This window comes from Puntigrus tetrazona, chromosome 19 (assembly GCF_018831695.1).
Source record: "Puntigrus tetrazona isolate hp1 chromosome 19, ASM1883169v1, whole genome shotgun sequence".
NCBI classification, from domain to species: Eukaryota; Metazoa; Chordata; class Actinopteri; order Cypriniformes; family Cyprinidae; genus Puntigrus; species Puntigrus tetrazona.
This window is the reverse complement of record NC_056717.1, coordinates 18,039,330-18,065,856: the sequence shown is the minus strand read 5'-3', so window position 1 is coordinate 18,065,856 and position 26,527 is coordinate 18,039,330. Positions and strand designations below refer to the sequence as shown.

The window sequence follows — 26,527 nt, the reverse complement described above, 5'->3', positions numbered from 1 at the left end:
TCACATAAAGCTATCATGTGACTATAGAAATAGTATAGCGCATGTCGTGTTTTTGATATTTCTTGTGTTTTTTGGAGCTTGACAGTCAGCTCCTATGCACTACTGTGCGGTGCTCTACCTATTTTTTTTTTCCCAAGCGCTCTCACACCTTTCTTTCTCCTTTGCCTGTGTCTGTGGTTGTGGTTGGCTGCCCTCTCTCCATTTCTCAGGCTCTGTATTGACTGGGAGAGTGTTGGGTTGTGCTAAAACAGCGCTGATGTATTAGCAGGCATTAGCCTCCTGAACCGCCGTTAATCTTACTGTAATAAACTTACACTGCAGCACTGACAAGGTGGATTTCACCATCTCTCCACCCCTCTGTCTCTCTCTCTCACACACACACACACACACACACACCATTGACACCATTCATATGTTGTCATGTCTGTTTAGTTAAGTAAACACGTTTTTTGTCCCCATTGTGGGTGCACTAATTAGGAACATCTATCTATCATTCTATTTATTGATCATTCTGATGCATTATTGTCCTATTCCTCTGTTTTTCTTTCAATCGTTCTATGTATCTATCGTTTCATCTATCTATTGTTCTATACTTCTATCGTTCTATTCATTTTGTTTTTTTTCATATTATTATTCTGTCCTTCTGTCACGCTCTCATTGGGTCTATGTTATCAATCATTGTCTATCTATCTATCTATCTATCTATCTATCTATCTATCTATCTATCTATCTATCTATCTATCTATCTGTCTGTCTGTCTGTCTGTCTATGTCTATCCATCTGTCCATCCATCCATCCATCATCCATCTATCCATCCATCCGTCCATCCATCCATCCATCATCCATCTATCCATCCATCCGTCCATCCATCCATCCATCATCCATCTATCCATCCATCCATCCATCCATCTATCCATCCATCTATCCATCTATCTATCATTTGTTTTTTGTTCTATCTATCATTCTGCTCTATCTGTCTGGGTCTGTCTACCCTCCTGCCATTCTATTTATCTATTCTTCTGAGATTCTGTCTGTCTGTCTTCTGTTCTGTTGTGTTATTCTTCTGTCTATCATTCAATAAATCCATCATTCTATTTGTCATTCTCTTTAATTCTGTCTGTCTATTGTTCTATCGATCCATCTATCGATTGTTCGGGCTATTTTCACATTATCATTATGCCCTTCTGTTGTTCTGTCGTTCTTTCTATCAATCATCTTTGTCTGTTGTTCTCTAAATCTGTGTATAATTTGTTTTACTAGTTCTATCTATTTGTCTTTCTGTCATTCTATAAGTTGTTCTATCTTTTCTGTCTATGCAGTCTTGTATTGTTCTGTCTATCATTCTTTCTAAAATTCCATCTATCTCTTCCTCACTCTATATTTATCTTCCTCTGTGTCCATAGCTTTTGTATGGGTATCTAATATCTCTTTGTGTGTGTGCACAGTTGTGATGACCTGTGTGGTGTTTAAGGCATATTTCACTCGTACAGCTGTAAGAATCAGCAGCACTGTAAATAGAGCTCTAATTAGAATGGAATTTGAGGAACGCTATTGATCATAAATTACACCCACTCTGCTCTAGCTCACAACTACAGCGTTTAATATCTCAGGTCTCGCTTGTTCCGTCTCCCCCTCTCTCTCTCCAGCTCGTCTCCTTCCTACAGTCTTTGTGGTTTATGTCAGTCATGTTCAGTGGAGCGACTCTGAGGAACAAGCCCTCCTACCAGCCCCAGAGCAGCAGGGTCAATGTGCATCTGGAGAAGAGGTGTCTTCAGGGAAGAGTGTGTGCGAGGAGGAATATTAGCATTACACCAAAGAATAACACTGAATTTGTTAGTAGAGAAATTGGAAGCGATATGGCAGAGATTTTACAAATCATGGATCATTACTGAGGGAAAAGGTCGGGAATGCCTTACGAGCAACCCTTTGAAGTGAACCTGCTATTGATGGGAATTAGACATTTGACCAACGGCATGAATCTGGTCTTCAGTGCAGCTTATGGTGGCTAAGAACAGGCCAGCAACGGACATGTAAAGTGACCAACTACAGATGGTTTTGTTTTCGCCGTTTGTTCCATTGTGATAATAATAACAGAAATTTGAAAACGTGAATGTCGTTATGGTACATTTGGGTTATCGCAATGTTTTGGTTCTTAGTGTTATTACAGATACATCGCAGTATATGCCCCAATTGCTTCTCTTTCTTTGCATTGGACCGGCGTCCTCATTCAAGTCAGTTCAGGTGAAAAATAAATAAATATAAAAACAGAAATATTGTTGATAATGTATTTAATTTTTGTCTCCCTACTGCATTTTTATATTCACTTTGTTGAACAAAAGCTACACCTGCATGCTTTATTCTTTTTGGTTTTCGCATTTCTGGTTTTACCCCAGCTGGAGTCATCTATTCATTACAGGATGGAGTTTACTTTCCACTTGTATATAGCACACTTGTGGCGCGGCACAAAATCATTTCGGGGTCTTGTCCGCAGCATGTTAGCGACGTGACATGGTTGTCTGGCGTTGGAAGGGCCAGAGAGAGTGAAAGCATGAGAGCAGACGAGGAAAGAAGGAAAGAAAATGTCTTTACTCGGCTCTAGAAGAGTGGAGGAGAACGCAGAGGAGGTCAGGCCCACTGAGCGGGGGTTCCATCGCACCTGCGAGCTACAATAACAGCCGGCGCGGAGCATGCAGGCCGCTGATTGAGTTTGATCGGAGAGAAATCGGTGGAGAAAAAAGCCAAAGACAGGGGAAGGGAGGGCTACGGAGTGAAGTGAAGGAGGAAAAAGAGAACCGGCGAACCAAGCGGGGTTCAAAGGAAGCAGAAAACAGAAGCGCACCTTTGACACCATCTTGCTTTTGTATGTGGGGTTTTAATTAAATATTCAGAGAGAGCAGCGGCGCAAACCCTGCCCGCTTCCACATCAATCATGCCTTGCCTGTGTCACCTCCAGATTCTCACGTAGACGGTGGCTGCAAAACCTCACAGCTGCTCAATTTGCGCACTTGTTCTGAAAACCTCAAACGCCGTGGTCTCTAAAGCCACGGGGTTGCTCATGTAAATTAGCTAATCTTTTGTTCATTTTCGGCAGACCCGGAGCACGCAGATGTGCGCTTCCACCATCGCCACCTCCGGTTCAATCTCTTTATCTTCTGATTGCTTTTTGTAGAGTTTATCTGGGCTCATTTTTGTAGCCTTCAGCATGGATGCCTCTGTCCGCCATATCAGCCCATGGGCTTGTTTTAATGTGTAAATTTGTGTCAGAATTTTTCCTACCTTTTCTAGCTAATTCTGGACTTAAAAGCTACTAAAAGCCCCACTTAATTTAGTTCCTCCTTGTTTTTTAGGTTAAAAATAGGCAGGATTTTTGAAAATTTCCCAAATGAATTATGGAGACAGATAAGACTAAAGCACTCTAAGACAATCCGCAGAGGGGACTTGGTAAAAAAGAGAAGTTTATTCTAAACTTTAAATAATGTCTTACTGTATCAAACACGCATCAGCACTGTTTCGTATAGACCAAAAAGTTCTTTCATGAAAATAGCTTCATGCTATTCTGTTTCAAAAAGGGTTTGAAAATACACTCGCAAAAGCTAGTTTTTACTTGTTGAATGTTAATCGTTTTTACTACTAAAATGAATTAAATAGAGAGAGCAGCTAGCAGCGAATGCTAGGTTTCAGCGTAATGCAGGCAAAAAACAAACTCAGCGACTTTTACCTCAAAGGAAAATTTAACCATCATAACTGTAACTAGGAAATGCATTCTTAAATGTCGCAACTGCAGAACTCTTGAGACATTTCCAACGTAATAAACACATGAGGAACAAAATAACAATCATTTTTTATGATAACAGGCGGTGAGAGACTGGCTAATGCATGCTGCCTCAAGAAAAGGCCATGGTCATATTTGAGGGTTATATTGAAAGACCTGCCCCTCCATTAACAAGAAATTTATAATTTAATTTTTCTCAACAATATTTAGCTTGTAGAACAACAAGAAAAGTGCTTATTTTGTATTTTAATTCAATACATTGCAAAAATAAATAAATAAATTCTATAAATAAATAAATAAATTGTGTGTGTGTATGTGTATATATATATATATATATATATATATATATATATATATATATATATATATATATATATATATATATATCTGAAAGGTGAAATTACTGCCAATTTCTTGACATGTTTTCTAAGACTTACTGGGAAAAGCAACTAAATATTTTCATTGCCACTGAAACAAAAAAACGTTTTAATGAAATTAAAAATTGCCTCAATTACTTATACAAGACCAAAAAAAATTGTCAGTTCACCAGCATTTGATAGGAAATGACAAAAAAATAAGTTTGACATTGACAGTAATATGTGAAAAAGCAGTCATAGGTAGCTCACGTATATTTGTAGCAATAGCCAACCCCTTGTATGGGCCAAAACAATCAATCTTTCTTTTATGCCAAAATCATTAGGATATTAAGAAAAGATCATGTACAAAATATCTTTATGGAACATTTCAGACTGTATGTATATCAAAACTTCATTTTTGATTAGTAATATATATTGCTAAGGACTTCATGGGACAACTTTTAAGGCGATTTTCTGAATATTTAAATAATTTTTGCAGCCCCAGATTCCAGATGTTCCCGAAAAAAAATTGTCATGTGCTTACAAACCATGCAATCAATGCAAAGCTTATTTATTTAGATCATGTATAAATCTCAATTTCCAAAAATTTACCCATACGACTGTTTTTTTTGGTCTAGGGATGCATAGTTATGTAATGAGCCTGTTTTAATACAGGTCATGCAATCCAATAAAATGAAGTAGAAAACCAACAATTGGTTCAAGGTGGGAGGACAGCAGGAAGAACTTAGCAGAAATCCAGAGAAGCAGCTGGAAAGGATTGGTGCAGGGAGGAAATGGCACGGAATACAAGTCAGCATGGATGAAGAGAAAGAATGAAACGAGGAGCGGAACACGAGGTGAAAGACACGGGCGATACACGGCCTGGTGAGGAGAAAAAGGGAAACGCATGGAGGGCGAACCAATCATGTAAGAGAGAGGGAGAGGGTGTGTTGTCAGGGGAAGGAGGAAGAGAGCGAGGGGTGAAAAGGAGAGGGAGAAGAGGAGGAGGCTGTTGTTTTAAGATCAGTACGGATGAATGCGTTCCCTCTCTCTGGGGAGGAAGCCTGCTGCCTTTCTCTGTCTGTCATTCCACTCGTCTGTGCAGAGCGAGAGAAGAGGACGGACGACTGAAGGCACGGGCCTTTGCTTTCAGAATTATTTCGACGGGTGGTTTTCTGGACGAATTTGGCAACCGCTGCGCCCATTTCTGTCGGGAATATGCAGTTTACTACTTTAGCACGCAGTCGTCGGTTAATTGCAAGAGTTCTACTATATAAGAACTGCACGAAAGTTAAATGTGTGAAGCGCGAGATTAAAGTTGACAGAGCTGTGAAGAGCTCATGCATAAAGGTTTTTATAATGAGCTAAAGTTGGCAAAACAACAGCACTTTAATGCGTGCCCTTTGTGTATAGGGTTTGTACGTGAGCATGATGAATGACTAAAGAAACGACTCATTCAGAAATTGGCAAGGTATTGGCATCAGAACTGTAAACACATTATCATACTGCCCACATTTACACATCAACACTTATTCAGTATTCCACCACTTGGCTGACCCTGACGAACAACAATAAGAGCTATGCCAGTACCGTGGAGTTTAGCCAGCATAACAGGATTCATTTACATGTAGAAGTAAAGAGAGCGATAGAGATACAGATTTACGATCATGTGAGACTAACAACTAAGGATAAGATCTGAATGGTCCTAAAATGTTTCTACTGGAGTGTTGAAATAGAGCTTTTTTGTCATGTGACAGTACCTGCCTTGGCTCATGTGTCATTGTATGAAAAGAAAAGTGCATGAATATTCTTTCTATATCTTTTTTGTTGTCCATAGCAGAAAGTCGTGTGGGTTATTATCGACGGAGGTTTCATTTTGAGATGAACTATCCCTTTAAAACCAAAATTGTTCTCTGTGTGAGGAAGCAGGAGCACTGAGGGCATGCTGTGTGTGTGAGTGTTATTATCTGGTGTTGGTCATCAACAGCCGTCCACCAGGCTCATGGAGAATCACCCTTCAGTGTCTCACAGTCACCTTCACTCTCTCTCCCTCTATATCTTCTCTTTCACCCTCTGCCCTCTCACCCGCTCTTCCCATCTCATTACACCTTATACTCTTTTCCCATATTTCTCTTGTCTCTCTCTCTATTTCTGGTGCTCTTTTTTTTTTCAACTTTACCTGCTGTCGTCTTCTTCAGTTGGGGTCTGAAATTGGCTTTTTTTCCACCTTGGCCTGTAGAGAGTTAAAAAAAATAAGTCACTAATGTAAAAACATTTAAAATTTATATATATATATGTGAGGTGTGTTTGGCTTCAACAATTGTGTGTGTGTGTGTAGGTGCATATATATATATATATATATATATATATATATATATATATATATATATATATATATATATATATATATATATATACATACACATACATACATGCATACAGTTTGTGTAAATATATGTGTGTGTGTGTGTGTGTGTGTGTGTGTGTGTGTGTGTGTGTGTGTGTAAAAGTGAGTACAAAAATAATTTGGGCATGAAATGTATACAAAATGAAAAGAAACTGGAAATACAATTTGTTTTGAAATGAGAAACAACATGAAATATTCAGTATAAAAAAAGCACATTCTAGATAAATAGAATAAGAATACAACAAATTTTGACTCATTACAATTGTGATTTAAATACTTTTTAATTAACATTGTTTGCATTACAGTGTTTATTTTGAACCCTATGTTAGGCTTTACCCTGCGCTTTCTTGCTCTTGCTCTCTCTCTCTTTCTGTTTTCCTCTCCATGTGAGTTTGTCATTTTTCATCTGTCTCTCTCACCCTAATCTTTGTCCTCTCTCCTGTCTCTGATTCCATTCATCATCTCTGCTGTGGCCTCCCGGTGAAGGTTACTGGCACAGGATGGAAGGATGAAGAAAACAAGAGGGCGGAAAGATGACCGCACGGAGTGACAGAGAGGCCCAGGATCTCTCCTCTCTCTCCACCTCCTCCTCCTCTATCTTCATCCCTCCAGCTGCACATGCACACCTCTCTGCATCCTTCTTTTTGCCATATCCCTGTCATTCTCTCTCTCCCTCTCTCTCTCTCTCTCTCTCTCTCTCTCTCTCTCTTATCCTTTGGTGCGTTATGATGCGCCTGAAAGGAAGGGTGACAGCTGTCAAACACTGAGCCAGAAATGACCCATGAATTAGGTGCTAAGAGAGAGAGAGTCTGGGTGTCACATGTAAAGGAATAGTTTACCAAAAAAAAAGAAGTTTTGCTCGCACGTAAACTTGTGTGTTGTTTTTCTTTTTGTGGATCACTACAGGATAGTTTTTTAAAGAATTACTCCACCCCAAAAATGAAAATGTAGTCATCACTTTCCCCATGTCATTTTAAACACGTAAAAGCTTCATTTGTCTTCGGAACACAATGCAAGATATTGAAGAAACCAGGAGGTTTGAGACTGTTCCATTGACAGCCGAGAAATAAACACTGTCAAGGTCCAGAAAAGTATATAAGACATATAGACATATAGTCCATTTGCCATCAGTGTTTCAACCGTAATGTTATGAAGCCCAGACCTTGACAGTATTCATTACTTGGCAGTCAACGGGACAGTCACGAACTTCCTGGGTTTCATCCAAAAACTGCGTTCTGAAGACAAAAGCAACTTTTACAGGTTTGAAACGACATGTGGGTAAGTGATTAATGACTAAATTTTCAGAGTATCCCTTTAAGAATAACAATGACTAGACACCAGAGTGAGACGAAAATGTGAGAAGAGCCCAGAATAGTGACCAGGAAACTAAATACCAATGTAATTGAGTTATCAGTCAAACTCAAGAACTGGATCAGTGAGTGAATCATTCTTTTGAGCCGGTGCTTTTCATTAAACCTGTTGACCTTGCTAGAATAATTACCTCAAATAAAGTCTTTTAAGGGGCCTACAGGAATAAAGTAATGCCGTATAGGGTACATTTATGGTTATTGGTTACAAATTAACAGCTGCGATAGCTATGATTTGTTGTTTTTATTGAAAGGACCTGCATGAAGGTTGTTCAAATTATCTCATTGTTATTCTGCAGAGGAAAGTCTTAGCGTTTTGGAATAACACGAGGCTGAGTAAATAATGGTCGAATTTTCATTTTAAGATGAACTATTGCTTTAAATATAATAATATAGAAACGTTCTAGTAATTTTCTTGCAGTCGATGGAGCTCAAATACAGATACGGGCACCCAGCACAAAGCAATTAAATAAAGCGCTGGTTTACATTACTCTCAATTTGTTTCAGAAAAGAGGGGCACTCACCTTAATAAATTACGTGATGCTGCTTTTCTGTTGAGGTAATACTCAGTAATAAGGCTTGGAGTGCAAGAAAAAATTGTTGCATTAAAAAGCCATTCACAGCTGATGAAAAACAATAACAAACATACACCCTCTGTGACATGTATTACGGTACATTAGGGAATGGAAAGCATATTTTAGCTTTAGTGCACTAGCCTACCGCTTGGAGCAAGAGGTACTGAATAGGTACTAAGTTTTTGTAACTCTTCATATCAGTCGCATCATATCTGGAATGCCGGTTCGGGACATTAAAGCACTGGAAAATCGGTTTCCAAAAACTGAAGCGACTTTGAGTCAATATTCCGTCCTCACAGTCGCTCTGTAAAAAGTTGGCGTTAGCGTCCGCTGGCACAGATGAGGCCTCCTCGCCTGGGCAGCTGCTCCCATTCACTCAGCTCATCACAGACAACCCCCGGACGTTAAACCATTGCTTTCCTCATCTAAATTAGCAAACAATCATATCCAATCGTCTCTGCACACCTGGAAAATGCTAATTGCCATCACCTCCCTTCGTGGATTCATGGATTATGACTTTTTTTTTTAATCCTCAGACTGACTTGGAATTGAGAACTAGGTTTGAACAAGGTCGGCCAAGACCGAGTACAGTTCAGCATGACTCCGGATCGTCACCATATCCATCCAAATCACGCCTTTTCTGATTATACCAAAGTGTTTTAAATGATTTAACCTTAAATTGTCCTTTATAGAGAAGACCGGCGTGAATTTCCCCTTCTTTTTAGTTATATAATATAGTGTAAATTTTCGGTATTAAAGTATACAAGCCTATTTTTTTCAGTGTTAAAAATAAATATTTGCAGTTGAAAAATTTAGCAGTTGTCAGGTATAAATTAATGCTCTATTTATAAAAATAAATTAATGGGGCCACATACACTCTCTCGCATACAGGCTTTCGATCACAAAGCATGTCTTTTAAAAATATAAATAAATATATCGTTTTCTGTGAATGGGAAAGCAGAATAAATATACTAGGCTACAAGACTGATTACTCAAAAGTCTTATTCAGAACTATGCAGCATGGGTTTTATAGCCTTATTTTTTACTTACATACAATGCATTATATATATATATATATTACACATACAGACACATTTATCTTTCTCACATATTATTGTAGCAAAATATGAGAAATGTTGACCAATAGTGTGTTATAAGTAGCTGAAACCAGCACAAATGTCAAAACATCTCAAGGGCCCCAAAATCTCCTCAGGGTGTTAAAAAAAATCTATGAAATAGTCTGTTTTGTTTTTTTATGTTTTAATTTCTGTTTTAATGGTTAAATTAGATTTTATTTTAAGAAAAGTCCTTTCTAATTAATTGAAATCATCAAGCTTACAATACAACAATTTATTAAAAACGAAGAAGTCTTTTGAGAAAATTAAAAATGTTGCAGTTTATTTTCTTTTTTATGTTACTTTTATATTAAATATTACTTAATGTCTCAGCCAAACTTTTATTTTGATGGGTTTCTGTGATTAGTTTGAAGATGCACGTCATTCGGCTTGGTTTGCATCTGTATATTCATTGCGGTTCGTCAACGTTGACAAAAAAAAATTAAAAATTAAACCGTTATTTTGATATTCCATCTGGCTGTAAATTGCTTTATTTATCCACCAAAGTCGACTTCCATTCACGTTTGGTGCTCATCAAGTGTGACTTCTGGACCATAAACAGTTTGAAACATGAAGTGTCATAAGGCTGATCTTGACCAATTAAGTCTGTAAGCAAGAAAGCAGCTTGGCACCGGATCGAAATTACATGCTGTCCAGCTCGCAGCATTTAGTGTGTTACATTTCACTGCGTTTCAGTTTTAATGTTTCAATTTACAGGCTCTGAGCTCTCCTTCCTTCCTCACATGCATTAAAATGGATGGGTGTTATCTAACGTAAGACACGTAACCTCAAACAGGGGGTGACTCTGCATGCATCAGTGCTCAGACAGTCTCCTTTAGACTTCATACACCCTCCTGCATACAGGAGTAGATCTGGTTCCTTTGGTTGCCTCTCGCTCCTTCCATCTTCTTTCTTTCTCCCTCTGTGCAATGCCGATCTCTTCATACGGCAGCAGTGAAGATCTCACCATGCTGGTAGGGTCTGTCTTGGTGAAGGTCATGGTCGTGGCACACACACACACACACACACACGTTCGTTATTAACATTCACCTCCTCACCCTCTCTCTCTCTCTCTCTGGTTCTTCTTCGTTTTTTGTGTTTTCTGTCCTCGCTTCACTCTTCTGCACAGTCTTTGTCTCTTTTGTTGTTTCTGCTAGCTTAAAACCACCCTCAATTTTCCTCTTTCTGCCAAGTCTCCATGTCCAACAGACCATTGATGCGCCGATGCGTCATTTATACAAGCAAAGCGGTCGTTGTAAAGCTGCTCCCTGACAGGAGAGATGCGGCTTTTATTTACAAGAAGTGTGTTCGCCCTCAAAACGGCTCTCTGACAGGCTTTTGGTTTATATTGAATCGTGGGAGTAAGCTCTGATGTCTGAGTGAATGAGTTCTCGGTTCTTAAAATGTTGAGTCGTACCGTTTCCACCTGTATGACCGAGCTGCTTTGTGAACCAATTCTGAACATCATTGAGCGCCGACCCTTTGACAGAAGCATTTGCCTTCTCTTATGTGACACTTTCCCTGGCTACGGTTCAGTGCTTCAGTATGTTTATTGAGGAAGGATGCCTTAAATTGATACTAATGTTTGGTAGCATTTTACTTGAAGCTTTTTCGTAAAATACATTGTGAAGGTATTCCTAATGTACGTTGAGATGCTGTTGTAAACAAAGCAGTATAATGTTTGAAGGTTTCGTGTTTTAATAATGCATTGTTCCTCCTAAATGTATGCAAATGAATATAACAATTATCGTGAGATTATATAATGCATTATAAAGCATGATTAATGCACTCAAACTACTTTTTAAAAATGCTTTTTTTGTAAAGGCTTGGAATAAAATAGTTGACAAAAAAAATTATTATTTCTGAAGGATCATGCGATACTGACTTGAGTGACGGCTGCTTTGTCACAAGGAATAAATTACATTTTGTGGTTTTCATTATTATGAAACAGTTATTTTAAGTTGTAACACTATTTCCTAATATTACAGTTTTCACTGTATTTTTGTTTAAATAAATACAGGCAAAAAAAAAAAAACTCTTTCTGATTCAAAATTTTTTTACATGTATTATGCATTATTATTATTATTATTTAAAAACATATATATTCTTTTCTTTTTCTTTAGTTTCTCTATTGTTTCATAAAATTCTAAGTGTTCCTTAGAAAGAACATTTGTAATATCTTGAACTAGTAATGCATTTATGCAGTTTTCCATTATATGTTTAATAAAATGAACCTTTTCTGAAATCCCCTTTCCTGCAGCTCTGCTGCGTTTCACCAGTATTCATGTCTAAATAGGACCATTATCTTTCACTTTTTTTTCTTTTTCTTCACCTTTCCTTCCATGTTGTCCGTATCTGGACACACACAGCTCTTTTTTTTTTTTTTACCTCTGGCTTCCTCATTTCCATCCATCCCTGGGCTTATCCCCGAATCCCTTCATCTTCCTCCTTCTGTCTTTTCCCAGTTGCTGTTTCCCTGTGTTCCTGTATCTCTCTTTGTCACTTTCTCTCTCTCTCACCCCGTCCCTCCTCTGTGCCCCGTATTCCCCGGTGTAATGAGATGGCTGTGTTGGGCCGGGTCAACGCCTCTCTCTCTATCTCTCTCTTTGAGAAACAGTATAGCAGAGTTAGGAAAGGGAGATTAGGCACATCAAACCATAGTAGCCTCAGTGCACACTGGGCAGTCTGGGTATTTTTAGATGACTATTTCACATTCTGCAGGTCCCACAGATTGAGTGTCGACTGCAGGCTCACACACACACACACACACATAAAGTGAGAGAACGGGAAAGGTTAACCTGCATGCCAACTCACAGAAATATACAAACACTCAAGAAAAAAAACAGCTTCCTGTGGCTGGAACGAACACCTATGTATATATCAGTGCAGCCAGAGGCAAACACAACACACCTCTCACAGAAGGAGTCTTTCTTTAACTTGGTCTCATTAGCTCTGTTCCAAATGCTAGTGAGCTCCCTTGCTGTCTACTATCTACAGTACGTAGGCAGCTGTCTTAGGGAAGCTGTGTGAATTCTTTTGTTGGAAAAAATGGGATTTTATCACGGTAAAATGTTAAAGGAAGCCAGTTGCACTTCATTCTTATCGGCAGACGAAGGTATAGCATAATTATACTAAATATTCCATTGCGTAAACGATGGCTGTTCTATTTCTGCTGAGTTCTGTGTGTTTAGATTCCATAAGGGCCTGCTCATAAGTGACTGAATTGGAACGCTCTACATAGGCAGCAAGTCAGCACACAAATAGCACTCCTCACATGAAGCACAATGGAGACTCGACTTACTATTTATTCCATTTTTTTGATGTTAGTTAAACGCTGCCATACAGTACCATGACACGCTTATAAACATTAATGCGGAGTGAAATAAAAATTGTCACAGATTTGATACTAGCCACTCTGGCAGGTTAAATTTTGTATACAGTAATAAAACTTTAACATAAATTCTTTTCTGAGAGTAGATTTTTTTTGCCCGACCAGACAATTAATCTGATTAAAACGTCTAACCGCGTGTTATGAACTGAATGGTTCTGATTTTATTACATTCGGTGCATGTAGATCACGAAATGGAAACGTAAGTTTGTGTTTTTTTTTCATTTATAACATACAGCCTAGTTAAGCAACGATTGAGTTATAATGAGTAGTTATACATTTTAGTTCGATATTTGAATTTATAGAAAGGATTTGTTAGTAGTAAATTTTGAAAACCAGTGGCTGGTTAGACAAAAAGTTGATGTCAAGTCCTGTATATGTATGCATATATATGTATGTAAAATATATAGTTTAAAGAAAATATAGCACTTATAGCATAAAAAACATGCTAATTACTCTAAAGAAAGGGCTTCGGCCCTGAAACATCAACAGGTATATGTGTGGAACTGGTGTAAACTATCAAATATTTTAAGGCTTAAATAAAAAAAAAGATTTACATTTTATACATATGTTTACCTTTTGATAGTAGAGTTGAGACGAAGTGATAGTAATCAAATGAAGAAAGGAATTGAACCCGAAACCCAACAGCCTTAGTTAAACTATACTGGATGTCAAAAGCAGTTGAGCACCACTGTCTTGGACGGAGCCATTTGAAAGGCACTTAAAACAGCCTTCATGTCATAAGCACTATGATGTTGTCTAGGTAGGCAGCTCATTAGGTTTTTGAACTAGACTATTGTTTGACAGGTGGAACTGTTGGTAAGTAATTAACACTGATTAGATGAGCTAACGATGCTTTCACACATTGTGTGTGTGTGTGTGTGTGTGTGTGTGTAGCACATCTGAGGATTATCATTTGTTCTTTTGTGCAAAAGTGAAAAGGGGGAAGAAACAGCTGTAGCAGGCAAAAAAGAAACTCGCAGAAAGTGGATTTGTGCAACGCATCTAAAAATCTACAACTTTTTAAGCGTATTTATAGTTTACACTGTGCCATTAAGGGTATCTAATGTACCTATATTTCTTAAAGGGACACTAATTTCTTAAAGGCGTTTCTTACTCGCCACACGAGGGTGAGTAAATGATGACACAATGCTTATTTTTAAGTAAACTATTTCTTTAAAATCAAGCAGATGATGTTATACTTGCCCAAAGCGAGATACCAACAGTGGAGCGGATTCGGTTTTTTTTTTTGTTTTTTTTTCATGAAGACATCAAGCCCAGCACAACACTAACTCAACAACCCACTAGCACCTTGATTTATGTCTTCCTGCCTGATGCAGTGCTTCAGAAGTAGCCACACGAGCACAAAGCACCCAGATTACATGTGTTTCTGTGCGGAGTGTCACCCGTGTGATTATAACCCTGTGGCTCGCAGTTCTCCGCTCAGACGGGCAGGAACCGCTCGTGAGCTTCTCGATGGTCTCTACCGAGGCTTTTGCTACTACAGCTGCTCGCTGATTAGCCCTTGGGCAGAAACTGAACTCGAATTGCTGTGGGGTTTCTATCGGCTCCTGAACTAATAACCCATTTGTTGGATCCTAGGGTGTGTGTGTATATATAAATGTCTATACACACAGGTGCTTTCTCAAACTGTAATTGTCATCAAAATACATCCCAAACGCCCAAGCGTGCACAGAGGCTGCCGTTTGATGTGAACGTATGCGCTCAGGGGGCGGCAGTCATTTGCCGCGAGCAAACAAACTTATTGCGCATTGCAGCAGCTGCTCGTATATAACGGCTCATGCGAGCGACGAGGTTTACTTTCAGTAGTCGCGGAATTTATAGGCCATTTATGTTTTAGTAGCTTGATTCATTGCGAAATCCTAGCGCTAATGCTCCTGGCAAGTAAGGCTCCGGCCCCTGAGGTTCCCCTTAGGGTGTGGGTGGATGACAGCACACCAGACGAGGATTCACTGTCGGCTCCCACTCACACACATCGACACGGGGAAAGCAGTGTGTTACATTAATCATCGCAAATGTGATTTGTAAGGATTCTGCCAGTCATTGTTTGCTTTTGTTTCTTCGGTTTTGTTCTCGCGGAAATGAGGCTTGCATGTCAAATGCAACTTTATTTTTATAGTCCACTTAGACGCAGCAGACGTTCTAGTGAGTATAAGTAAGTTTGTAACTACATGTCAACTAATTCTCATTCATTTGCAACTATATATCTGCTGACTCTCAGAGTAGACTGTTTAGTTGGCATTAGTTTTTGATGGTCAGCATGTCGTGGACCCTTTAAAATAAAGTATTAGAAGATATTAAGCAGACAGTCTAGTGTATAGTTGCAAATGCAGTTGCAAAGTTACTTACCGTTAGCAGAATGTCTAAAATCGAAATAAAGTGTTAACGCAAAGGTTTGTTCTAAGGGTTTTGTTCTAAAATCTTGTCCCTTTTTTGAACGTAGCGCTCAAACGTAATATAACAATAGTTATTATGAGAGTTTATAATGTAAAGTCACATTATGTAAGATATACATACATGTATAGGTAGAAGTTATAGGCTATTAAGTTCATAAGAATCATAATTTTTCGATATGAAGTCAATTTATTGAAATGGAAAATAAATCCATTTGCAATTGTGAAGTAAAATTGCTGTGCGTATGCTTTAATTCACCAAGCAAGCATTAAATTAATCACCGGTGATTAGTACATTTTTACAACAACAAAATAAATCTGTTAAAAATAAATTCCGTTTCTATTTATTAAAGAATCCTGAAAAAATGTATCCCTTTTTCTACATAGCAGCAAAAGCATTTGGAAATGTTTCTTGCGCATCAAATCAGCAACTCGAATAAAAACCACCCGAAAAATGTTACTTCAAACTTTTAAATGGTATAAATAATTAACTGTATTAAGTAATAATTTATGTCTCGCATTGTGAAATATAAAGTCAAAACTGTGGGAAGTTAATTTCTAAATGTAGTCTTTTAAATGTAAAGCACGCATACTTACCGCATCCGTCTCTCCATGGTATTTTCTAACACGCACTTAACTCTTGGCTTGAAACCTAGTTATGCCACAGCTTCGTTAGCATACAGATAGAGCAAATGAATCCTCAGGGATATGTAAAACAAAGCATCCCTGGACGGCGTCCCAATGCGTCCAAAGAAATCAGCAATAATAGGACAGGATTCGCAGTTAACTTCCAACATTACAATCAAGCTACCAAGCTCTCACTTAATTTCACAGGGTCTTCAGAAGCCGTCCTAGTTACAAACTAGCCAAAACCACCCAGTAATTCCCAACTTGTAGGTGTCTAGCTTTCAAGCCCTGGTTAATTTAAAGCGCCATTACCAGTTTAGCTGGAAACTAAGAGGAACCGTTGCACCCTCTGACATTTCTTACCTCTGAAGAGCCATTAAGACAAATAGCCTCTCCCTCTCTCCGCTCACTTGATGAAGGACACTGACCTTCTGATGGGGGCCTTATTTGATGTGAACCTGATAGCACCATCTTTCCAGCAGACAGATCCCACCTCTATTCCCAGAATGCCTTTGGGAGACAGTTTGATATAATGGGAGTTATATAAGTTAGATGTACATTCTCTCCAGAACTGAGAGAGAGGGAGGTGACGACGGACAGAGGGAGAGAGAGAGAGAGAGAGAGAGAGTCGGAGGTGGTTGTAAATTTTTAATTTATTTGGTGCAGCTTCAGCCGCTGTGTCCTGCTCTCATGCACTCACGCTCCGGCTCCGTCTGATTCACACCATCAGATCCGCGTGCATGTGTGTGTGTGTGTGTGCGCGCGCATGCGTCTTTGTTATTGTGTACAAAGTGTAAATAATTACTCGAGCTTTCTGGTTGGTTGCTCTAGCTCTGGGGTGTTTGAACAGTTATTTTAAAAGGTTGGTTATTTTTATGATACAATCAAATATTCATGGGGGATAGAGGCCTTACAATGACGCACACATTCGTGGAAGAGCGCGCGCGTGTGTGTGTGTGTGTGTGCATGAACAAAGACATTTACCACGGATAAGCATATTAGATATGTGCGAATTACTTTGCATTAGTTTAAATCACGTTAATCTGTAGTTTTAAACACTCTCTAAAAGGTCAAGTGTGTAATTTCTGTGCCTCTAGCATCATTAAGCTGAATTTTTAAACAGGTTTTTGGGCTTCTACCCGCTTATTGACTTAAAGAGGTGCAGATATGTGAAACATTTTTAGGGGGGAATAGAGTCGGATCGCAACGCAGGTCAGATTCAAATCTTCTTATCTCATGTGAACACCAAGGCCTAATTATTATTTATCTGGGATTTATTTATTTCTTTCAAATTGGCCAATATCTACACGTTTATCTGCCGATTCCGATAACGTTCCAATATAAAGCAGTATAGAGTTTTAGCGTACAATTAGTCACATCAGCAGCTATCAGCCATAGCATGACGATAATATTTTACTACGAGTGCATCTCTCGCAGTCACATTGTTCGGGGTGCTGAGGTTAGCATCATCCCAATGCCTCGTCTTTAACATCTGAATCAGGAGGCCTCTCCATCCCCTCCTCTCTCGCTCTAGAACACCTCCGTGTGTCAGACTTCCTGAAAAGAGTGGCGGCTCCCCATCGCATTGTTCACTTCAAAGACGGCTCTGCTCGCTCTGTGCTCTTTGAACAGACACAAGTGGGTCTACTGTAATTTGTCTGCCAAATAAAGCTCTTGGAGAGCGACGAGCGTATGCGCGCTACTGTAAGAGCTCAGCCGGGGACGAGACGTCTCTCAAGCATGAATAATTTACCAACTTATAAATGTTTGATACAATTGATTAGCATGTAATTGTTCTCATAATGACATCTCTAGTCTACAAGAACTGGTATTATATTGATTTACGTGCGCATGAGATGTTTGTTACTTATTTATACAGTAGGTGCTTATGCAAGAGTCCTTTCAGCGTTCGGCGTAAGATGCTTTACGTCCTTTTTCGAAATAAATGCATGATACAAAATCAGCTGGATATGAAGTTAAATGCATCCTGTTGGAAAGCCGTCTCGGGGCACACTGATCTTTTCAGTCTCGCTAAGAGGGGGGAAAAAAAGTGAAGAGGTTGAGAGATACGTATTTCCATGGCCTCTATGAAAAGCTCCGGGTCCGTTTATTTAGAACAAAACATGTCGAGATTAGAAACCCAAGCTATCGTCCACACAAACAAACATGAAAAGGTCACAAACTCATACACTTTCAGTCGGTTGAGTGTGGGTGGTATTATCGGGAAACTATACTTATTCACTTATTTAAGTGGTCAGTGCGAGCACTAGCACAAGCCTCTATTCCAGTCCTCTAAAGCCCTGTCTTCTGAATAATGTGTGAAAGCTGCCTAGATCTTTAACCTGCTGAAGAGGAGCATTGTTAACTCAGAATAAAAGAATGTCCTTGAAATTCTCAGTAACAGTGACTTTATTGTGAGGTCGCTGGATTGCTGGTCGTCCTCTCAAAAAGGATGTATTGGTGTAAATATTTGATTTATTCATATTTATTTTAGCAGATGTCAAGGGTTTTTTTTTCCCCACTTGAACAACAAATGCTACAAAAAACGTAACATTGCGGAAGGCAAAACATGTTTATGCCATTTATACCTTTGCAGCAGTGCATAAGGATGTTGTTTCATAAAACCAAATGAATATCAATCAAACTCAAGGTATATGCTTCTAGGCATCTACTGTGCATAATTTTAAAGACTGGTAAAACATTGTAATAGAGATACACAAATACTGTTTCATGATGATACTTACTATTATTTAACATTATGAAAAAAGGGCAAAAAAATACATATTTACATGTATACGTTTACATTCATATAGTTTATATTTTTATATATAAATATAGTCAATATATATACATATTTGTTTTTTAAATACATGCATGCATGTGTGTGCATTTACAGATAATGATAAATATACACACACACATATTAAGTACACAAAAACCTTTATTTTGGATGCAATTAATCCAAAAGCCCAGCACTAAATATATTAAAAAGACATGGTTTTCTGTTGAATGCACAGCTGATTTATGGCATTATTATGCACTTATATTAAAGAACTGATTGAGTTGAAAACAGTAGATAGTATAATATTTCTACAATCAATTATTAGTGTCTACTTTTTTCTGCTGGATCGTGTGCACTGGTCTCCCATTGGTTGTCACAAGTTGCTGTTGTTTTTCTACCGTCGGTAACTGCGTCAGTACTTATTTGCATATAGTTAAACACAGTTCAGATCTGCTCAACCACACTAAACTGACAATTCTGTTACCTTTCAAATCACCGGCCCTCACCGAAAATGAACGACTTAGGGCCACTTTGTTGTTGCGGATCACTGTACATGTGAACACTAACACTTAGAAACACATTTAGGCGCAGTTAAAAACATATCTGATGTGTTTACACCCAGAGCGTTTTTAGCAGAAAGAGGCGGTTCTCAAGTTTCAACCATTATCACAGAAGATGTAAGTCTTTTTTTGGATTCTTTAGATTAAGTACAGCTGATACTTGAGAATCTCCCTCTCTTTCTCTCTCACGCTGTCTCTCTATCCACCCATGTGAATCATTCGCGGATTGCCCCCGGGAGTGAATTTTCTGTGTTATAGCTTTAACCTTTTACAGGGAATCCATCACAGTAATAGCCAGCCAAGACTGCGTCAGATACCGTTTTTGCAATGTTTAAAGCTCAGAAGCAAACTGCGCGCAGAGCTGCAGTTGTGTGATAAAAACATATAATGATGTGTGGAGTCTGGCATGGTCTAAACGAAATAGTTCGGGATGGATATCTGAGCCTTATCAACTTTTATAGAGCTGTTAAAAGGCTGTTAGATGTGGCGAACGCCGTTTAAGAGTTGGCAAGGTGCTAATCATTCAGCTGTATAAAGCATGTATGTACTGTAATTGGTAGTTGTATAGCATGTAATAGTATGCGGTACTTGTTTGTCAGGCAAGTGAACTGCGGTGTAATTTAACAGACAGAAAGCAAGGTAATAAATATCAACAATAAGACGCCAGGTTGGAACGTAACAGTCATACATTGAACCACTGATGCGGTTTAGATTACAGACGGCAATACAAGTCTTCCTAATAGTTTTCTGTTATTTTAACCGCGTAATTGCACTGTAACTTTTAAATAAAAAGACTTAGTTTAACAGTAAAAAGTAAAAAAGAGAAAATAAACTCATCCCATCTGTTACATGTCTCAGTGAATAAAGTATGTAAATTGGAGATTTTCTTTAGCGGTTGGTGTGAAAACTTTTGCCCCGAAGCATTTTATGCTGACGGCTGTTTATTGTATCCTCAGACGATTATTAGCTGGATACGATGCTTCTATCTATCAATTTTATTCCTCATCCACCTCCTTTCTCTAGCACCCCCTCCCTCCCGCTTTGCCTTCTAACTAACAAGGTTTTCCTTCCCACTGAAAAGAGAATGATGATGAGACAGCAGAATGAGAAAGTGAGAAAAGAGAGGAAGAGGGAAAACCATTACTCCGTTTTCACACTTCAATACATTTGCACATCCCTGGAGAGCTCTCTCTCTCTCTCTCTCTCTCTCTCTTTCTCTCTCTCTCTCTCTCTCTCTCTCTCTCTCTCTCTCTCTCTCTCTCTCTCTCTCTCTCTCTCTCTCTCTCTCTCTCTCTCTCTCTCTCTCTCTCTCTCTCTCTCTCTCTCTCTCTCTCTCTCTCTCTCTCTCTCTCTCTCTCTCTCTCTCTCTCTCTCTCTCTCTCTCTCTCTCTCTCTCTCTCTCTCTCTCTCTCTCTCTCTCTCTCTCTCTCTCTCTCTCTCTCTCTCTCTGTGGGTGTCATGGGGCAGACATATAGTTGCGTAACACTTCACTTATAGAGCATGCACACTGAGACACAATGATACTGTAATGTATTGTACTTCCACATGAGGTTATTTTTATTTCAGGAACTGCACAATCGCACGCGTTTAAACGAACAGCTCACCCAAAAATTGAAAATTCGGATATCTACTCACCTTCACGTCGTTCCAAAACCTATTCGGATCGCTTCTTTTTCTTCCATGCAACAAAAGAGGAAGATGCAACCGTTTTAAAGAACTGCGCTGGTCGCTCTTTCGTGTAATTACAGGGAACCGCCGCATTCAAGCTTCAAAATGGGTGGGAAAGTAACACAAAAGTGAACTTGCTCAAGTGTTCTGAAGTTTGTGATAGCTTTGTGTGAGGAACAGGCAAATTTAAGCCGTTCTTTTGAAATCTTGACATCTCTCTTGGCTCTCCTGTAAGTGTTCGTGTGAGTTTTTGAAAGAAGCGGTGACTCAAATTTATTCTTTTTCAATGGATCAGTCGATCCAGTTCTTGAGGTCTCCCTCATCCGGTCACTGCTGTTAACAACGCACTAGACTGACTCACGTGAACCTTTTTTCTGATACTTTTATGGTGCTTTTAGTCATTTTTTTTATGTTTGCAAGCTTCAGGTTTCATAGAGAATAATCGTGTGTTAAGAAAAATTAGCAGTATAGAGATTTTGTAAAATAGTTTACTGAACAAATTGTTCATTCATTGAATAAGTTGAATTATAGTTGAGGAGACAATCTACCTCAGCTTCTGCTGCAAAGGGAGCACAAGGTTACAGTTCACGTTCAGCTCCTATTTATTTTCAACTGTAATAATCAACACTCAACTTTAAAACGTGTATTCAAACATGTTTTTAAAATACCTTCTAAAGTATACAATTTCTATTAGTTGTAGAAATGTAGTCATTTAAAGAGTGGCTGTCGTAATGTGCTTAATAAAATATTTATCACTAGGCAATTCTCTAGCAAATAATGAGTTTTAGACACGTTTAGACAAATGACTTTCTTGAGATAAGTGAAATGCTATGTGACATTTTGTTTACAAGTGGGTTTTAATGATGTCTTTGCGCTGTAAACGCTAATTGAGTAATTACGTGATAGGTAAAATATTAATTTATGTTTATTTTGCATTAAAACTAGTAATAAAGAGTAAGGGATGATCTTTTTTTGCACTGCTGTAGTATACATTGCTATCCGTTGTGGCAAAAGATCCAAAACAGCATTTATTATATAAATGTAAAAAAAAAAAATAATTTATTTGGTACACATGCATGCATGCATGCAAAACATTTTATATATATATATATATATATATATATATGTATGTATGTATGTATGTATGTACAAATACGTATATTTAAAAAAAAAAAACATACTTTTAACAGGTTTTTATTTGCACTTTTTATGCACCACACGTATATGTTCTATGACCTGACAAATATTACTTGAAATAGATGTCCTAAGAAATCACACTTATTTCTGTTACAGCTCTAGACTTGGCAAAATAAGGAGTCAAGTGAATGACCCAACGTTTTTTGGCCGATCAGAAACGCTCGCTGCCTTTTATGTGTTTCAGTTTGATGACATGTCATTAGAGGGCAGAGATTTGGAGAGAAGTGTAATCCAGTGGAAGTTAACAAAATAGCCTTGACTTTGGTCAAACCCAGCTCTTACGGCCAGTCGAGAGACACATCCAGACACGTCTTTCCGTTCATTTTTAATCTTTAACGTGGCGACTTTAGAATCCTAATAAAAAAGTCATCGTAGCTATGAAATAGGTTTGGGATTGTTTTTCAAAATTTGTCTTTGTCTAGACATCCAATCACCTGACCGTATGAGATGCATCCTGGGACATTATTTTAGTGTCTTTATCAAGCGATTTTCCTCATGGGAGCTATTGGCTGGTGCTCACACTGTGACATTTTAGTCTTTATTCCCCTTCTGGGGAGATTTGGTCCCTGCAGTGTGGATAAAAGCTGACCAACACACACACACACACACACCCTCTCAACATCATCATCTTCAGGAGTGTCAAGTACATCAGCGTCCCAATTCTGCGCCTCTCTGTACCCATCTCGTCCTTTGTTTTCCTGCACTCTCATTTCATCTTTCCTCACTCTTTCATCTTCTCCCTTTATCTTTCCTCTTTTCCACTCCTTGCCTGCTCCCTCTCCCTAAATATAGCAGCTTTGAAGCATCCCTCCCCAAAACACACTGCATGACAAAAATCGTTCATTCAGTCTGCGAGTGTGTGTGAGCAAGAGAAAGCCCTAATCAAGGATGTGATTGCCATCTGTTGTGTATTGATAAAAGGCTAAGAAAGACACTGATTAAAAAAGAGGGGGAAAAAGCTGTAGAAAAAAGAAAGCCGATGCGGCGAGTGAAAAAGAGAGGGGAGCCGAGCTATAAAGAGAACAAGCGAATAATGCGCATTTTAGAAAGCAAAAATGCAGCTCGCACGTGTAGTAGTACAGAAAGTGTGTGGAGGGAAAAAAAAGAAAGGAAGTGTGAAGAAAGACACAGAAACCGAGGAGAAAGGGGTTAGCGGAAGAGGAATGGAGAAGGAGTGGGTGACATTTCTGATCCTCGTTTTGTAATTGAATAATAATCTCCTGCGGGACCTGACCTAGAAGCGCGCGAGTGTGTGTATTAGCACGTTTTTTCGGTGTGAGCTTGTGCGAGACAAAGAGAGTCAAATGAGAAGGGGCGCCGTGAAATGAAACACTGCCCCCTGTTGTTTGATCGGTGCCTCTCACGCATTAAACATGAAAAATGATCCGGTTTAATGTGCTGTGGCAAAGCATTGAAATATAACTGCTTTTCCGTTCAAGCAGGACTTACACGTTTTAAAAAAAGGTCAACGAGATAAATCTCTCACTGTTCTTCCGTTTTCCGATCTGTCCAAATCCAGAGAATATCAGACTGACGCCACTCGAAACTGCGAAAGCGCTGTAATCTCGTAATAACGTTTTGCGTCTTTCTTCTGCGTTTCTTTCAGCTTGAGGAGAGAGGGCTACACCGTGCAGGTCAGCGTTAATGACTACCTGGACATCTACTGTCCACACTATAACCAGAGTCAGCGGGGGGCGCTAGAGCGCGGCGTGGCAGAGCAGTACGTTCTCTACATGGTCAGTTACCGAGGCTATCGCACCTGCGACCCGCAGATGGGCTTCAAACGCTGGGAGTGCAACCGGCCGCACGCCCCCCACGCGCCTATTAAGTTCTCGGAGAAGTTCCAGCGTTACAGCGCTTTCTCGCTAGGCTACGAATTCAACGTGGGGCATGAGTACTACTATATATGTAAGTATTTTTTGCTTTCTAACTTTTTTTTACAGTTTGTTATTTTTTCCATTTAGTTTTTAGGTTCATTCAGTTTTTAGAGTCACAAAGCTCAAAAGGTTATGTATTATTACTAATGCATTAAGGTTCTTTTGATTAGGAAAAGGGATAATAATAAAGAAATTATGAAGTTTGGTGTACAATGATATTTTAGTGTTGTTGACATACTATTATTGTTTTTTTAGTATTTAGAATAGAATCATTTTTTTGTATTTTCCATTTGTACGTTTTGGTTGTGTTTTTACTTTGTTTTTACATAGGTTTTTTTGTCATTTTTATTTTTATTTTTAAGTCTTTGTTATTTTAATTTTATTTATTTTATTACATTTTTCATACTTCTAGTTAATAATTATAATAATAACAACCCTGCTGGTATATTCACATTTCCAGCCGAATACGAAAATAAACTAAACAACTTAGCAAACTAAGCTAAATACATAACAAAAGTCCCTAAGTGTCCATTCAAGAAAAATAATAATAATGAGGAAAAAAATGCAGGCAAAGCAGCTTTTTCAGAAAAATCCTCTTTTTTTGCTCAAAATAGAAATGTAAATTAGAGCTAGTAGGGAAGCCATTTTTATTAAACATAATAAATCGCACATTGAAGAATAATATTTTTGATATTATGCTTCATGCATTAAACAGCAGCATGCTAGAACGTTCTGGAAGCTGATACTGGCCAGCTACGTGTAAATGAATCGGTCACATGACTCGAGGTCTCGTTTTTAGTTTTGACACAGTCATCGTGAAATTTATTCAGTGATTGTGCTTCAGTTCAAGTTCATGAGGATTGTTTTCAAACTAAATAAAAGTTTATACTCGAGCGAGTCTGTACGTTTGTGTGCAGAAGAGCAGAGAATCTTAATGTTTCCGTTCACCGGTTTCTTTACGCAGCATCGCAATTTTTTGCATAAGAGTACGTAGATGAAAAGCCGGTGGCTGAAAATACTTCAGGCTTGTTCTCGGTTTGTAAAAACAAGCTAACAATGGAAGTATCTGGGGCAAACGTCGCACAATTACAAATGGATTTCTGTCAACAAACTCAGGTGCGAGTGGAAATAATTTCTGGGGTTATTGACAGCATGCCACAGATGCCGTCCGTAGAGCTTAACTTGTGTTTAACATAATAATCCTTTAAAGTGTTCTTTAGCCGGCGAGTTCCAGGTTGCGGTAAGCTTACTTTATCTAAACTCCACTGACAGAAAAGGTTATTACGCAGGGAAAGGCATACTGCTGAGCAGATGGAGGTTTAGCGCTTTGTTCAAGGGGACATTGTTAGCAGAAGTGCCTTGGCGGGATCCTCCCTTTCATGATGTGGCGATTCCAGCGCCGAGCCAATCGCGGCCCTTCCTGTCGCGGAGGGTTTTCGAGTCACGGATAAAAAGAAGTGAGAACTTTCTCGCAGATAAGTCGTACAGATGCGCTTGACAAAAGCAACTTGCGAAGAAAACAATTTGCGAACCCCGGTGATCGTTTTTTTAAAAGGCTTTGTTGTGACGAAGAACGGCGGTTAGTTATTTCGAACGCAAACACGTTTCATTCGTTTTAACCGAATCAGCACTGAAAATAAAAGAAAGCTCCCGAGGACAGGCTCAAATGCATCTCTCCCAGCAGTCCATTTGCTCTCAAAACTGCCTTGTTGGTGGAAAAGGGACGGCTTAGTCATCCCGAGGAGCTTGTTATCGAGATACCGGCGTTACGGGCGGCCGCCGATCATCAGTCTTCCTGGCATTTGGGTCAATCACTACCAATTAGAGCGCACCCGATTTGATTGAAAACTTTTTTTAATGCTGGCTATAAACCAAGTGTTAATAGAGCATTGCTAATGATGATTTTCTGATGCATGTCCCACCTAATGCTAATGGTCGTCTTCATTAGTGCGGCCTGTAGGCAGGTTATTAGAGATAGCGTGACAACTATTTGGTATTGAATAATGGCATCGCATTCAAACTTTTCTACGATAACATGGCCCATATGTTTATCAACCTGAAAACAGGAAACGTTATCTTTTTGTGAGCTTAGGGGAGTTCGTTTGGGGCCAATTCATCAATCACAGATGGTATCCGCGGCTTGTGGAAATGGATAATTTAATAAACGCACGTATCCGTTTCGATCAGTGTTATTTATTTAGTGTTTGTTTTATCTTAGCAGAAAGAGCTTTGCCTTGGATACTTTAAAGGAACTAGGCTACGCCGCTTGCTTTGCTTTTTTGAAGTTAAGCGTAGAGACGCTTTAAACCAGGTTGCTACTCGTTTTTATGTGCATTTAGTTGATCTGTGCTCACTTGCGTAAGGGATATTTAAAGGTACGGCAGCTAAAACAACTTGTTTAATTATAACGGTGAGAATAGAG

General features: G+C 38.8%; 1 protein-coding gene across 1 annotated transcript in view; it reads left to right on the top strand.

The window, feature by feature from the left end:
* The window catches only part of efna3a (ephrin-A3a), a 70,283-nt gene that overhangs the window by 35,735 nt on the left and 8,021 nt on the right, over nt 1–26,527 (top strand). The window contains exon 2 of the mRNA XM_043217222.1: nt 23,835–24,136. Coding sequence (XP_043073157.1) covers nt 23,835–24,136 — 302 coding nt within the window. The remainder of the gene's footprint in view (nt 1–23,834; nt 24,137–26,527) is intronic.